The 14,133-nt window shown below is 56.6% G+C and overlaps 5 protein-coding genes across 5 annotated transcripts; 2 read left to right on the top strand and 3 right to left on the bottom strand.

Annotated features, from left to right (window-relative positions):
• The first annotated feature begins 160 nt into the window (after nt 1-160).
• On the top strand, nt 161-4,544 carry SDRG_04020 (hypothetical protein). The gene is made up of 12 exons (XM_008609669.1): nt 161-697; nt 745-1,666; nt 1,714-1,856; nt 1,902-2,038; nt 2,086-2,456; nt 2,503-2,691; nt 2,741-2,892; nt 2,940-3,088; nt 3,140-3,379; nt 3,425-3,779; nt 3,825-4,106; nt 4,150-4,544. The coding sequence occupies exons 1-12, from the start codon at nt 188-190 to the stop codon at nt 4,489-4,491; spliced, it is 3,792 nt and encodes a 1,263-aa protein (XP_008607891.1). The 5' UTR covers nt 161-187; the 3' UTR covers nt 4,492-4,544.
• On the bottom strand, nt 4,489-6,813 carry SDRG_04019 (hypothetical protein). Its single transcript, XM_008609668.1, has 3 exons — nt 5,335-6,813; nt 5,184-5,288; nt 4,489-5,138 (listed from the first exon to the last, which is right to left on the bottom strand). The coding sequence occupies exons 1-3, from the start codon at nt 6,784-6,786 to the stop codon at nt 4,560-4,562; spliced, it is 2,136 nt and encodes a 711-aa protein (XP_008607890.1). The 5' UTR covers nt 6,787-6,813; the 3' UTR covers nt 4,489-4,559.
• A 69-nt stretch (nt 6,814-6,882) lies between these two features.
• Nucleotides 6,883-7,785, top strand: SDRG_04018 (hypothetical protein; the record flags this gene model as incomplete). The annotated part of the gene is made up of 6 exons (XM_008609667.1): nt 6,883-7,059; nt 7,109-7,130; nt 7,174-7,265; nt 7,320-7,390; nt 7,432-7,666; nt 7,708-7,785. The coding sequence occupies 6 exons, from the start codon at nt 6,883-6,885 to the stop codon at nt 7,783-7,785; spliced, it is 675 nt and encodes a 224-aa protein (XP_008607889.1).
• A 70-nt stretch (nt 7,786-7,855) lies between these two features.
• SDRG_04017 (hypothetical protein) lies at nt 7,856-8,812 on the bottom strand. Its single transcript, XM_008609666.1, has one exon. It carries the CDS (start codon nt 8,588-8,590, stop codon nt 7,883-7,885), a length of 708 nt encoding a protein of 235 aa, XP_008607888.1. The 5' UTR covers nt 8,591-8,812; the 3' UTR covers nt 7,856-7,882.
• Nucleotides 8,813-9,104: 292 nt separating this feature from the next.
• Nucleotides 9,105-13,826, bottom strand: SDRG_04016 (hypothetical protein). Its single transcript, XM_008609665.1, has 17 exons — nt 13,524-13,826; nt 13,438-13,477; nt 12,745-13,389; nt 12,611-12,696; nt 12,434-12,570; nt 12,228-12,386; nt 12,064-12,182; nt 11,899-12,020; nt 11,427-11,847; nt 10,847-11,379; nt 10,541-10,797; nt 10,162-10,499; nt 9,968-10,118; nt 9,808-9,923; nt 9,579-9,758; nt 9,427-9,535; nt 9,105-9,378 (listed from the first exon to the last, which is right to left on the bottom strand). The coding sequence occupies exons 1-17, from the start codon at nt 13,796-13,798 to the stop codon at nt 9,254-9,256; spliced, it is 3,813 nt and encodes a 1,270-aa protein (XP_008607887.1). The 5' UTR covers nt 13,799-13,826; the 3' UTR covers nt 9,105-9,253.
• Nucleotides 13,827-14,133: the final 307 nt, after the last annotated feature.

Here is a 14,133-nt window from a genome sequence, read left to right as displayed (position 1 = left end):
TGGCTGGATTTCCCGATTCTTTTTCGCTTAAGTGCGATGCGCCATGTTCGATTCTACTTGGTAATTGTATTCGAAATCGAGGGATAGCGTTTCGAATGGCGGGTATTTCCTCCTAAGTGCGATGGCGTTGGGATAAATATAGGCCCAAGCGGTTTTCCCCCTCAGTTGCGGACTGCCATCAGCGCGCATGAGCAGCGCCAGGGACGATCGGAAGAGCCTGAAGGAGGCCGCCGACGAGTCCGGCCGTACGTCCTCGGGCGATGGCAAAGCCAAGGAGCTCTACCGACGCGTGAAGACGCCGGGATCGGGCGCCGTCGCAGCGGACGGCGACGTCCGGCGTGTCTTCCTCAACGACAACGACCAAAACAAGGCGCTGTACGCCACGTGCACCAACGTCGTCGTGACGTCCAAGTACACCATCTTCTCGTTCTTGCCCAAGTTTCTCTTTGAGAGCTTTTGCAAGGTTGCCAACCTCTTCTTCCTCGTCGTCTCGATCCTGCAGACAATCAAGCCGATCTCCAACACGTATGGCCTGCCCACGAACGCACCGACGCTCTTCTTCGTCATCTGCATTGACGCTGTCTTCGCCATCATGGAAGATCGCCGCCGCCATGCCTCGGACTTTGCAGCCAACTCGGCAACCTGCCATGTCCTTGTCGATAACGTCATCGTCGATCGTCTGTGGTCGCAAGTGCAGGTACGACGCTACTACGACGCAAGCCCGGTTACATCAGTCTTGTATAGGTGGGCGATGTCTTGGAGATTCGCAACCGCGAAGTCATTCCTGCTGACGTGCTCATTCTCTCGGTGGCCGAGCCCGACCCCGCCGTGCCGAGTGGTATTTGCTATGTGGAGACCAAGTCGCTTGACGGCGAGACGAACCTAAAGCTGCGCCAGGCGCTGCCAGCGACGATGGGCGTTATGCGTGAGGCGCAAGATCTCGACAAGCTCAAGGGCAGTGTGAGCTGCGAGACGCCAAACCCGTTCATCAACAAGTTTGCGGGGAACATTGACGTGTGGGTGGCTGGCCAGACGTTCCCGAACGAGCCTCTGAGCATCAAGAACGTGTTGCTTCGTGGCTGCACGCTCCGCAACACGGACTGGGTCTACGGCGTCGTGCTCAACACGGGCAGCGACACCAAGATCATGCAAAGCGCGTCGTCGCCGCCCAACAAGTGGAGCGATGTCATGCTCACGCTGAACAAAATGATCGGCATTCTCTGCATCGGCCTCATCGTTTTGTGCGCCATCGCGGCGACGGTCTTCGTGACGTGGCAGAACGAAATTGCCAAGGAAGCGTGGTACCTCCACGGCACCACCACGGTCGACAAAGTCGTGCTCGTGACGACCGGCGATGTGGTCACAGCGTGGTTCACAATGCTTTTCTACTACTTTCTCCTGCTCTACCAAGTCATTCCGATCTCGCTGTACGTGTCACTCACGACCGTCAAGTTTCTCCAGTCGAGCTTCATGGCCTGGGACATTGAAATGTACCACGCCGAGACGGACACGCCCGCGATTGTGCGCACGATGGCGCTCAACGAAGAGCTCGGCCAAATCTCGTACATCTTCTCGGACAAGACCGGCACGCTCACGTGCAACGTCATGGACTTTCGCAAGTGCTCGATCAACGGCGTCTCGTACGGCTCTGGTCTGACCGAGATCGGTACGTTGTACTCCCATTATCGCTCAAGCGTCACGATGACTTTTTAGGTCGGGCGGCGCTGAAGAGAGCGGGCAAGCCGATTCCGCCCGAGCCAAAGATGGAGCCGGGTGTCAAGCAGATCCCGTATGTCAACTTTGTCGACCCAAAGCTCACCGAGGCGATGCAAGGCAAGCATGGGGCCGAGCAAGAGGTGCCTCAATGTCTCCGTGACTGCTTCGTTCACCAACTTTTGCAGGAGCGTACGCATCGTTTCTTCGAGCATCTTGCCGTGTGTCACACGGTTATTCCTGAAATGCTGGACACTGGCGAAGTGCGTCTCTCGGCGTCGTCGCCCGACGAGCAGGCGCTGGTCGCGGGCGCTCAGTTTATGGGGTACGGTGCTTTAATCGAACCTAGCGACGCTGAAACTCGACGTATAGCTACAAGTTTGAGTCCCGCGCGGTTGGGAAGGCCATTTTGGACGTCGGCGGAGAAAAGAAGACGTACGATGTGCTCGAAGTGCTCGAGTTCAACTCGACGCGGAAGCGCATGTCGGTCGTGACGCGCCTGCCGACGGGCGAGCTCTACTTGTACACGAAGGGCGCCGACATGATGATCTACCAGCGCCTCTCGACCGCGTCCAAAGCACTCGAGGCGATCACGTCGCAGCATATGGAAACGTACGCCGACGACGGCCTTCGTACTCTTGCTATCGCTATGAAGCGGCTCGACGAGGATTTCTTTGTGGACTGGGCAGCCAGATTTCGCTCCGTGTCTGGCTCGATCCCGGAGCTTGAGAAGCGCAAAAACGGTGCGCGCAACCAGGACCAACATATCGTTTAACGTTTGGGACGTAGGTGAGTCCAACGCAATCGACGACCTCATGGAAGAGATGGAGTCCAACTTGGATCTCATTGGTGCGACGGCCATCGAGGACAAACTCCAGAACGGCGTGCCCGACTGCCTCTCGGCGCTCAGTGCGGCCAAGATTAAAGTCTGGATGCTTACCGGCGACAAGGAGGAGACGGCCATCAACATTGGATACGGTATGCCGCTCGTGTTGAGGTCGAAAAAGTGCTCACGTTGTATGTATAGCATGCGCTCTCTTGGACAACTCGATCCACCAAGTCATCATCAACATGGAGAACTGCTCGACGCCTGACTTGATTCGCCAAGCACTCAAGTCGGCCGCCGAGGACTACGCTGCGAAGAACGGGAAGGAAGACTTTGCGCTCGTCATTGACGGGGTTGGTATACCGTTTCGTGCTTCCTTTAACGAGAATATTTGTTGCAGGAGGCCCTCGAGATTGCACTCAAGCCGCACATGAAGATGGACCTTCTTGGGCTCGCCCAGTATTGCGTCGCCGTCATTTGCTGCCGCGTGTCACCGGCGCAGAAGGCGGACATGGTGCGTCTCATCCGTGAAAACATCCCCGAAGCTCGGTAAGAATGTATGCATTGAATGTTTGATTTTTATGCCGTGGGTGGGCGTAGGACGCTGGCAATCGGTGACGGTGCCAACGACGTGGCGATGATTCAAGCTGCCCACGTCGGAATCGGTATTTCGGGCCAGGAGGGCATGCAGGCGGTCAACTCGAGCGACTATGCCATCGCGCAGTTCCGGTTTTTGAAGCGACTTTTGCTGGTGCATGGTCGGTGGAACTACCTGCGCATTTCCAAGGTCGTCGTGTACATGTTTTACAAGAACATTACTCTCGTGCTCGCTCAGTACTGGTATGTCAACTGCGAACGTCATGAGTGGCTACTAATGAACGTTAGGTATGGGTTCCTCAGCGGCGCGTCAGGGTCCAAGGTCTACTGGGAAATCGGCGTTCAAGTTTACAACATTTTCTTCACGGGACTTCCCATCGTCGTCCTGGGCGTCCTGGACCAGGACTTACCCGATCACATGAGTCTCAAGTTCCCTGCGCTTTACGGCGTCGGGCCGCAGCGCCAGCTCTTCAACTACTACACGTTCTTCCGGTGGCTCTGCGCGGCCTTGTACGAGTCGATGGTCATTTTCCTCGTCATGGTCTACGGGTACAACCCGAGCCACAGCTCTGTCGGCAGCGAGGCGCGTGTCGAGTACGGCATCGTGGCCTTTACTCTGGCTGTCCTCATCGTCAACCTCAAGGTCCTTTCGTTCCCGGAGTGCGTAGGAACTCATATGCGTCCATAGATTACACTCATCATGTGCAACTGGACGTGGGTGCCGCGCATTACGTGGTGGGGCAGCGTCCTCTCGTGGTTCCTCATCGCGTTCCTCTGCCTCACGGTGATCCCTTACTTTGTCAAGCTCAAGGTGAGCTACGACGAGTTCGGCGCGTTCGTGCCCACCTTCGTCTCGGGCTCGTACTGGCTGCTCCTCGTCATTGGCTGCACGCTCGCGCTCGGCCGGCACTTTGCTTGGAATCAGTTCCAGCGTCTCTTCTACCCGGAGCTATTCCAGATCCTCCAAGAGGTTGTTGATGAGCGATAGACCAGACTCCTCATGCTCCGTATAGAGTGTCATGATTGAAAAGAAGAAGGCGCATCGGCTAACGATCACGCACATGGAGGAGGCGCCGCGACCCGACCTGAGCATGACACTCGACGACATCACGCCTGAGGAGCGGTCGCGCTTCAACTTGGCTGAAGACACGGTCGCCGACACGATGGCAACGACGCTGAGTCGGCCGCAGCAGCTTGACCGGCGTGCGACGCTTCAGCGGCTGAACACGGGCTATGCGTTCAGCTGCGACGAGGAAACGACACTGGTTGAGTCGTTCATTGCGACAAATCACACGCATCGCCAAGAGCCGAGCAACGTGCCGCGGCGCTCGATGAGCATCAACGACTTCAAGTGACGTCGCACAAGGATATATTGAAGAGAAATGAATACAATTGCATGCTATACGTAGTAGTATGCACCGAGTTAGGTCGCGAGCGGCTTGGTCGCGACCTTGAGCTCCATGCACGTGTCTTCGATCGCGCGGAGCATGGCTTCCATCGTTTCGAATTGCGCCTTCTTCTCGTCGTTAGCCAAGAGCATGCCCTGGACCTTCTCTGTGAGCGCCTGCATCTCCATCATCATCCACGGGTGCACGTCGCCCTTCTTGAGGCTGCGATCAAGGACCGCGGCGGGTGGTGCAGTCTCGTGCTGCTGCGTCATGGCGTTGGCGGCCTCGCGCCCGTACTTGAGGGCGACAAAGGTGCGCTGGAGCGTGAAGCCCACAGCCGCCAGCACACCGCGCGGGAACGGAAACGCGTACTTGTACACGAGGTCCTTGTCCATCGTCGCGTACGCGTCATGGAGGATCGCGGCAAAGACGTTGAGCGCGATGAGAATGACGAGAATGTAGAACGAGGTGAAAAACACGGGCGCAAAGCCGGCATTGGCCGCGGCGAGCTCGGCATAGTCGAGGCGGAAGCGTAGCGCCTCGATGAGCGTCACGAGGCCTTGGCCAAAGGTGTGGAAGGATGGGGCTTGCGTCGAGAAGGCCACAAAGCCCGCCTGACGAGAACGATGTCATATGCATTCCTCGCGAAATGGTACTACCTGCGCATAGCCAAGGAGGCAGATGGAAAAGAGGAGCAGAAAGCTCCAAAGGTCGGCGCTGGCCTTGGCGAGGACGCGCACCAGGATGAACATGTTCTGCGACATCTATTGCAGTCGGATGCTACTTGGTCATCGAGTGGGCTATTCGTACCTGAGCGTACTTGAACACGACGGCCCACGTCAAGAGCGCGTTCATCGCGTTCACGGAACGCTCTTGGCGACCCAGTGTCGAGAGAAAGTGCAATTTGGAGAGGACGCTCGCGGTATCGATCGTCGACCAGTCGATGGTCACGCTGTAGACGTCGTTGATGGCCGCAAGGCGGAGCGTAATGACAGCGATGAAGAGAGCCATATTGATGCCGTGAGCAATGTTCCAGAACGAGCCGAAGTACTTGCGCGGCGAGTGGCGCAGTATACCAAGAAGCAGCTCGAGCGTGTAGAGAACGACACCGATCACCAAGAGTCCTTCGAAAAAGATTTTGCCCGCTGCACTCGACGAGTATGCAGAGAGGTCGACGACGGAGGACGTGAAGCTAGTGTACACCCCGCCGGTCGGTGGTAGCTCGAGAACCACTGTCACGAGGTTGAAGAGCTCCAAATAGGGGTTGAAGACGGCAGCCTCAAGCACGACAGCGCGTGTCGCGATGTCAATAAACTTTGCCGACTTGAGCGCGCGAAGGACTGAGCGTGCATCCGATACGTTGGCTGGCAAGTCGACCACAAAGCCAGAGCCCGGAATCGAACTAAAGAATCCCGGTAGCGCATTGCTCTGTGTCATGTCCGAGCTCGTCCAGTTGTAGGTGTAGACCGGCGACGGCGCCGACGACGATGGCGCGACACAGTTCCCGCTGGAATAGAAGCACGTGCAGCTAAGAGAGCACATGTTGGCGTACGCGGCTGCGTACCGCGCTTTATCGATACCGTAGAGACCGCCGACAGCAACTTCGCAGCCACTAAGGCACTGCAGAAGTTGCGCGTACGACTTGGAAACGCCAAAGTAAGTCGAGGCGAATGTGTACGCGGCAAACGCAGAAACCGCGTCCGAGTTGAGCACCGGGCCAAAGCCCACTCTCGACTCACTGGTCAATGACAAGGCGCCGTAGCAGTAGGACACCAAGGTCGCGTACTGACTCTGGAGCGAGCATGAGTTGGGCGTCACGCGTACTTGGCGCAGGCGGACGTTGCCGATGACTTGGTTGGCACCCAGCACGGGTGAGGCCATTGTGGGGAAGAATGTGTTGGCGACTGGTCCTTGCAGCCAGTTCCACACGTCCCCCACGGTCTCGACGCCGGCGAGCGAAATGTCGACGTTCGAATCGTCACCCGACGGAAACGATGTATCGCCCACCGCGCGAGCAACACTATCGCTGTAGTAGAAACACGATGAGGTGCCCCGGTTGTACACCGTCACGATGACAAACACGACGAGGAAGGTGAGGTAGCACACGGCTTCGCGCATGCTTCCGTAGGCCTTTCCGCCCGGGGCACGAAGACGTGACGCGGATGGCGTCCGCGTTGGTGCTGCCGTGGGCAACTCGACGGCTCGGATCTGCTCCTCGGGGTGGATCTTCTCGACCGCGTTGTGGTTGCTCGTCCGACGCATCGTCTGAAACTGACCCTACCGGTTTCGCCGCAAAAAGTACAACAGCCATCCGGATACGCCCGGAAAGCTGGGACGCGCCGGCATCAGAGAAACGCGATGGGGTCGTTCGTGCCATCGCAGGCAGCGCTTGCGGCGGTCGCACGCCCCGTGCTCGTGACCGTGCACGACGTTTGCGGCCGCGGCCTCCAGCTTCTTCCGCTTGAAGCTTTCTTGGGCACGTCCCTCGGCGGCAAGTTCGGCGTCCGGCCTTTCCGCTTCGACCCCAACACGCAGGTGCGCAACATGTTTTCACCATGCTCGCCTCATGGGCCGCGTCTTTTAGCGCCTTCAAGAGTCGGGCCTTGGTAGTGCGCCTTGATCGCAGTGATTGATTCACTCGCTGCGTAGAGCTTGTCGACCTCCTGCACACAATCAAGCCCTACAGCTCGATGGAGTCGTGCTACTTTGTGACCCATGGCTACGGCGCCCTCGTGCTTCGGGTGCAAGCATTTGCGGCTTTGGGCATAGGTTTACACTTCCAACTGTTGTATTAGGAGGCTTTTCGCTACATCGATTGGGACACGACTCGGACCAAGATCGTCATGCTCGCGCCGCCCAACCGCGGGTAAGCTCGATCGTACAAGTACGCCACTCCATTGTGTGCAGGTGCGCCTATTACTCGGTGCTCAACTCGATCATCGACTCGAGCGTCGCGATCGACGAGCTATCGACAATGTCGCCAACGTTTCTGGACGCACGCCTCGGGAAGCTGCCCAAGCTTTGCCGCCCGATGATTCTGGCAGGGTCTCTCTCGCTCAACCCATGGAATCAGTGGCAATACCCGACAGACGGCGTTGTCTCGGTCGACGAGACGCACATGCCGGGTGAATATCAGCACTTCGTAAGTATGGTGCGTCCAAGCCGACCTCATTGTTTCTTTAGGTTGTCAATGCCACGCACCACACGCTACCGTACCACCCCATGAGCTTGGAACTTCTCGTTCGCTTCTTGCGAGGCTAACTAAAGTGTGGTACTGTCCTCGAAGCAGAGTGCTGCGATAGAGGTTTCAATTAGATGAAGCCATCGAACCCGCCAAAGTTGAAATATCTCTTTCAAATTATTCGAAGATACTTGGATCGTCAAAGAAGATGCACGACTCGGTAGCGGCGACCGTCGCGACAAGAACGACGTTTTCGGTGATACCAAGTTCTGTCACGACGTCTTCGTAGACACTGGCAATTGAGGCTGCAATCGCGTCGGTTTGGCACCAAATGTGTAGGATTGACTTGGTGTAGCGCTGGGCTTTGCAGACACCAGCACGCGCCACGACGAGGCCGAACAGCTTCTTCTTGAGCAAGTGCATAGCATCGCTTGCCGTCCATGCCGCGGGGTCTGGAAACTTCATGGCGCGTGTGACGCTGACAGCGATGCGGCAGTCGGGCGCCAGTGAGCAGAGGTAGTCAACTTTCTTCCAGTTCTCGCTCCAATACTTGATTCGCATCTCGGTAACGACGTCGAAGGCGCCGAGGAGTTCATGCATGTATTGCATCGAGAGCGCCTCGGACACGATGCTGTTACCGCCGGCGTTTGGCTCACGCAGTATCTGAAGAGCGTCAGCCTCGAGATCCAGGCGACGAGCCCCCGGGTGCCGTGCAAACCGGTCGAGCGAGAGGAAGACCGGGCACGGCGCGACGGCCGTCAGTGCGGCCTTAACATTGACGTAACGCGTCAGAAGCGTAATGCTGAATTGACGCCGCATCATGATACAGCAAGCTGGCGTCGGGTGGGGCGTGAAGGCACAAAGACCCGAACTGTTCTTCTTCATCCCATTGTTCGTTGCCACCGGGAACGCACGACTGAATTGAGGCGGCGGCGACGAAAACGCACGAGGTTGGCGCGGACCCGGTTGGAACCACGTACGAAGGCTCGGTCGTTGCTGCTTGGGTTGATATCGTGGCCGTGGTCATCATGGTTGTTGGGGGTGGTTGTGAATACGGTAGGCGAGGACTGCGCAAATGAAATTGTGTGCTCACGTCGTGACGATTTCTTCCTCAGGCCGACGTGGGCGAATGTGAGTGATGGTCCACGACTGCGACCACAAGAACCGCAGGTGCCCATTCTCATGTTCATGGAAGAACACTAGACGTTGAATCGTGTACTTGAATATTGAATCTACGATCGGCTGCGCAAAAAGTCATGTCACATTCCTGTGGCAGCCCAGGTGAACTGCAGCTTCAACCTGGGTTGCCACGGGAATGTGACAGGACTTTTCTTTCGAGCTTCAGAGGCGCAGTTGATTGACGGCAATGCTAGGGTTCAATGCACTGCAAGAGAAGCTACATCACGCCTATATATTCATATTACACTGCAGCATTAGCGATATGATGATTATTTTCCACGTATCCACATAGAAGTTCCCTTCCGGTCAAAACACAAACTACACCCCGGTGGTGCAACGCATGAAAGTGTGCATGTAACCAGGTATTAGCTAGATGAAGAGTCCTTGGGTGCCCGACTTGTTGTTCGTGGTCGGGGCATAGTCAGTGTTGCGTTGGTCACTGCGGGTCGAGCGCGTCCGGTTTTCTGCCGCGTGGATTGCCGCCGCCTTGGAGCCTACATTTTTGGGAGGTGAGTGTTACCTCCCTTGCTTCGATCACGCACCACCAACGTTGATGGTTGTCATGACAGATTCCGCCATCGCCGACTGCGTGTCTTGGCTAAAGGCAAAGCCGCTGCTACGGCGCGAGAACGACTTGGACGACGACATGCTCTACCCATATGATGAGCAATGAATAGTGGCTGAAGCGTTTTACGTGGCGGCTAAGGCTGCTGCTGTTCCGTGAGAAGCGGTTTAGGTAATCGTGGTCGTCTTGCACGTGGCGCTGCGGCAAGGACGCCACTGTGCTGTTCTTGTCATTCATGGCTTCATAATCGCCCGACTCGAGCTCCGTTGGACTCTCCATCGACTTGGGCATCAGGCCGAGCACGTATTTCTACAAAATAGGCGGCGTCAACCCATGTGGTTAATGAGGTTTAGGGTACTTCTTGGACGATTTGCCACAAGAACGGGTAGAACGACCGTTGGAACGCAACCCAAGAAAAGTGGCGCAAGAGACACATCATGCAGGCGACAGGAATCACGAGCCAGAACGTTGAGCCTAATGTGAATAGCTTATGTGCATGTTTCCGTGACCCATCGTACCGTTAAGAGTGTTTTGGGTCGTGCCATAGTCCGAGGGCGAGAGCGAGTACCAGACAGACTCGACGTACAATGTCACCGGGATGTACGAGAGCACACCGAGAAACCAGAGAACGCCGCCCCACACCATCCACGACGACTGCATCGCGATGATCTACGTGCGTGGGATGAGTTTTGTGAGGTAGACATGGGTGTACCTTGAGGTTGCAAACAAAGACGACGAGGGCAAAGATAAGGATGCCGTATTGCTGGATGTTGGCGGCGCCGATACCGTGCTCGAGCTGGTTGTAGCCGTAGATGGCAAAGACAAAAATGACGGCCGACTCGAAAACAGCGGCGCAGATCCACTGGAAGAAGACGCGCGTGTTGAAAAGCTCGCCGTTGAGGCCCACGCGGTACAAGGCCGGAAACTGCGCGCCGACGCTCCACGGCACGTCGTAATCGAAGACGCCAAGCACGATGATCGGAAGCGACGTGAAGCACAGGTTATACAACTGGAACGCGACCTCCGAGTAGGCCTTCTGGCCGGACGAGCCTATTTGAAGTGAGCACCGAGTCCGTTGGCAAAAGTGGTACCAGTCGCAAAGAGGTAGTAGTACTGCGCGAGAACCATGACAATATTTTTGTAAAACATGTAGCCCACGAGCTTGGACATGCGAATGTAGTTGAGGCGGCCGTGGTGGAGCAGGAGTTTTTCCAAAAAGTAAAATTGTCCGATCGCATAGTCACTCGAGTTGACGGCTTGCATGCCTTCCTGGCCGCAGATGCCAACGCCAATGTGTGCGCGCTGGATCATGGCCACGTCGTTGGCGCCGTCGCCAATCGCGAGCGTCCTAAACCAAGCATGTGAGCTTGGCGAACCAGGTGAGAAAAAATAGATACCGCGCTTTGAGGTTGTTGTTGCGGACGAGGGCGACGACTTCAGCCTTTTGCGACGGGGACACGCGGCAGCAGACAACGCTGTCGCAACGCATGGCCACCTTGAGAAACACCGCGCAAGTGTCAATATCCTGCATGACGAGCTCGAGTGCGTCGCCATCAATGACGAGCGACCGCCGGACACCAGGATTCGTCTCGACAGCCGTCCAGCACTCGCGCAGGTGCACCGCGACCGCATCCAAGTCTGGGTACTCGTCCATGTTGAAGATGTACTGTTCCATGTCGTTGTCCATGAGCTGGCACGCATACGCGATGTTGATGGCAGTCTCTTGCTTGTCACCCGTGAGCACCCACACTTTCATGCCGGCCTCCATGAGGCGCGAGATCGCACGGGGCACGTTATCCTGGAGCTTGTCTTCAATTGCGGTCGCACCGAGAAGCACGAGGTCTTGCTCGATCGCCGTCATGAGCCGGTCGATCTCGTTGGCGTCACCGCGCTTCCGCTTTTCAATCTCTTCGAGTGATGCGCACGCCGCCTACCATTGCGTTGACGAAATCACAAGAGAATGGACGCAGTACGTACGCGGTAGCGTTGCGACCACTGCATGTACTCTTCGCGACTAATTGTCTTCTTTGCAATCGTGAGCGTCCGGAGACCGTCGTCGGCAAACGCTTCGAGCTGGCTAAAGGTGGCTGCGATCATGTCTGGATCATTCAGGCTCGACGAGAGGAGCGGCGCGATGACATTGTCGGCGCCCTTGGTCAAGAGCAGATACTCGCCTTGCGGGTCCTTCACGACGCAGCTCATACGCTTGCGTTCACTATTGAACTCGAGCACGTCGCAGACTTGGTACTCCCAGAGCTCGCTCTCGCCCTTGGCGTGGAGCAGTGCCTTGTTTGTAATGCGAATGCGGGCGACGCCCAGCCCCCGAGACTCGAAGGAAAAGCCAAAAAACTTGGCCGCCGAGACGAGCGCTTGCTCATCGGGCGACGAAGCAGAGTATCTATTACGGTGCACCGAGTGAGGACATTGAGAGAGCGTAGGAGTATCGAACCGAAGACCGACTTCGCCATGCTTGTCCGTAAACTCCTCCGGGATCACCGTGTGGCAAATCGCCAGGTGCAGAAAAAAGTCGGCCTCCTTGGATAACTCGACGTTGTCGTTGAGCGGGATCGTCTATCTCGAGTCTGAGATCATATACATGCATGCACAGTTGTACGTTGAGCTTGTTGTGGAGGCGCGGATCTTCAAAATTGACGTACGGAATCTGAGTTCCGGGCTTGACGACAGACGACGGCTCCGCGACCGGAACGCCTTTGCGCTTGAGGGCAGCACGACCTGACATATATCGTCATCGACGAATCCATTCCAATATTGACGCACCAATCTCGGTCGTGCCAAGACCGTACGAGACGCCGTTGATCGAGCACTTGCGAAACTCCATGACGTTGCACGTGAGCGTGCCCGTCTTGTCCGAGAAAATGTATGAGATCTGGCCGAGCTCTTCGTTAAGGCCCATAGTTCGCACAATCATGCGCACGTCTGGAAGAACGATTCAGAGGTGTATCCAGAGCCTTTCTGCAACGCACCGAGAGCTGCATAGTAGACGTCCATGTCCCACGCCATAAAGATCGCTTGCAGAAACATGACGGTCGAGATGGTCACGTAAAGCGAGACGGGAATCATCTGGTACATGAGGAGGAAGTAGCTGCCGCACGCCACGATCCTAAAGCGAGCGTTACGAACGCCTGCAGTGACGCAATTACCAGCGACTGAAGCCCGTGTATTCGTTCTTGGTGAGGTAGCACGAGTTGTCTTCGGCGTGGCACGCATATTGGTTGAACGATTGCTCCTGCGCACAGCATTTAGCGTCAAGAAACCGCTTCGCAGTGGAAGGTACCCAGGCGTATTGCGTCGACGCAGCAATGGCGCAGACGAGGAGGAGCATGAGCAGCAGCCACTGGATCATGACGTTGACTTGGTCGTTGATCGAGCTCCACTTTGCCACAGGCTTGGACGCGCTCTGCATGATCTTCGTGTCCGGGCCAGTGTTGAGCACGAGACCGTACATCCACTCTGTGTTGCGGAGCTGGCAGCCGCGCAAGAGGATGTTTTTGATCGAAATGGGCGTCTTTTCCATGCCGTCGACAAGGACCGTGCCCGCGAAGCGGCTGATAGCTTTGTTCGGTTGCTCGCACTCAACATGGCCGTGCAGTCCAAGTACTTCGGCCTCGGATTGAGCTTCAAGCGTCGTTTCGAGCGCCTGTCGGAGCTTAAGGTTCGTCTCGCCGTCGAGCGACTTGGTCTCGACATAGCAGATGCCACCCTTGTTGTCGGGGTCATTTTCGTGGACAGCGAGAATCAAGAGATCCGCCGGCGCCGTGTCGCGGTTTCCCAGCTTGACGATTGAGCCAACCGTAAGGTTGGCCCACAAAATAGTCTCGAGGCTGCCACTCGCCGTCACGACTTGACATTTGGCCGAGTTGGCTTCTTCGTCAGCAAGGTGGCGCCGACGGTCTTCGATGATCGCAAGTACACCATCCACCTAGCACGTTGACGTTTAAATCGGAGGCTTTAGATGCGAGCAAATTACGGCGAGGATGAACAAGAGCACGGGCAGCGACGACGGCAGACTACCGCACGTATGAGCTATCTTGTTTATGGGCATAGGATACGTACTTCGCAGTGTTGGAGATTGCGGGCACGCACTGCAGCACGGACACGACGAGGAAGTAGGCGTTGGCGAGCTTCTTGAAGCTTTCATAGAGGAACTTGGGCAGGAAGGACCATGCCGTGTACTTGGACGTGATGACGACGTTCGAGCAGAATAGCCCTGGGGCCTCAGCACCGCGCGGGTTCAGAAGCACGTGGCGGAAGTCGCTGGCTGGCGGTGCAGCCTTGGGCGAAGCGGTTGCCGCCTGGTACGGAGCGCCGGGCGTCGTGTCGCCGGCCATGCTTGTGTAGTCAGTGCGCCGACGAAAACTAAAGCTCAAGCATGTGTCACATTTGTATGGTACCGACTCGCGCGCTGTGATTGGCTCTTTTCTCGCATTTTAATTGATTCGAGCGACTTTGTTTGCAGCGAACAAATAGCAAATTTTCCCGTTGGTCGCTCCATCCATTTACGCCGGAGGAACTGCTTCGGGGGCAAACCCAACTACGCGTCTCGTTCGTTCATTCTCACAGCAATAGTGTTTCGGAGCTGAGGTAGCTCTAAGCCTCGCGAGAGCTGGACGAATTGGCACCGTTGGCGTGCGACATGTGTCGTCGTCATCCAGTTCACGCTAGT

Source organism: Saprolegnia diclina, assembly GCF_000281045.1.
Source record: "Saprolegnia diclina VS20 unplaced genomic scaffold supercont1.10, whole genome shotgun sequence".
NCBI classification, from domain to species: Eukaryota; Oomycota; class Saprolegniomycetes; order Saprolegniales; family Saprolegniaceae; genus Saprolegnia; species Saprolegnia diclina.
The sequence above is the reverse complement of the archived record's forward strand: the minus strand, read 5'-3'. Positions and strand labels throughout refer to the sequence as shown.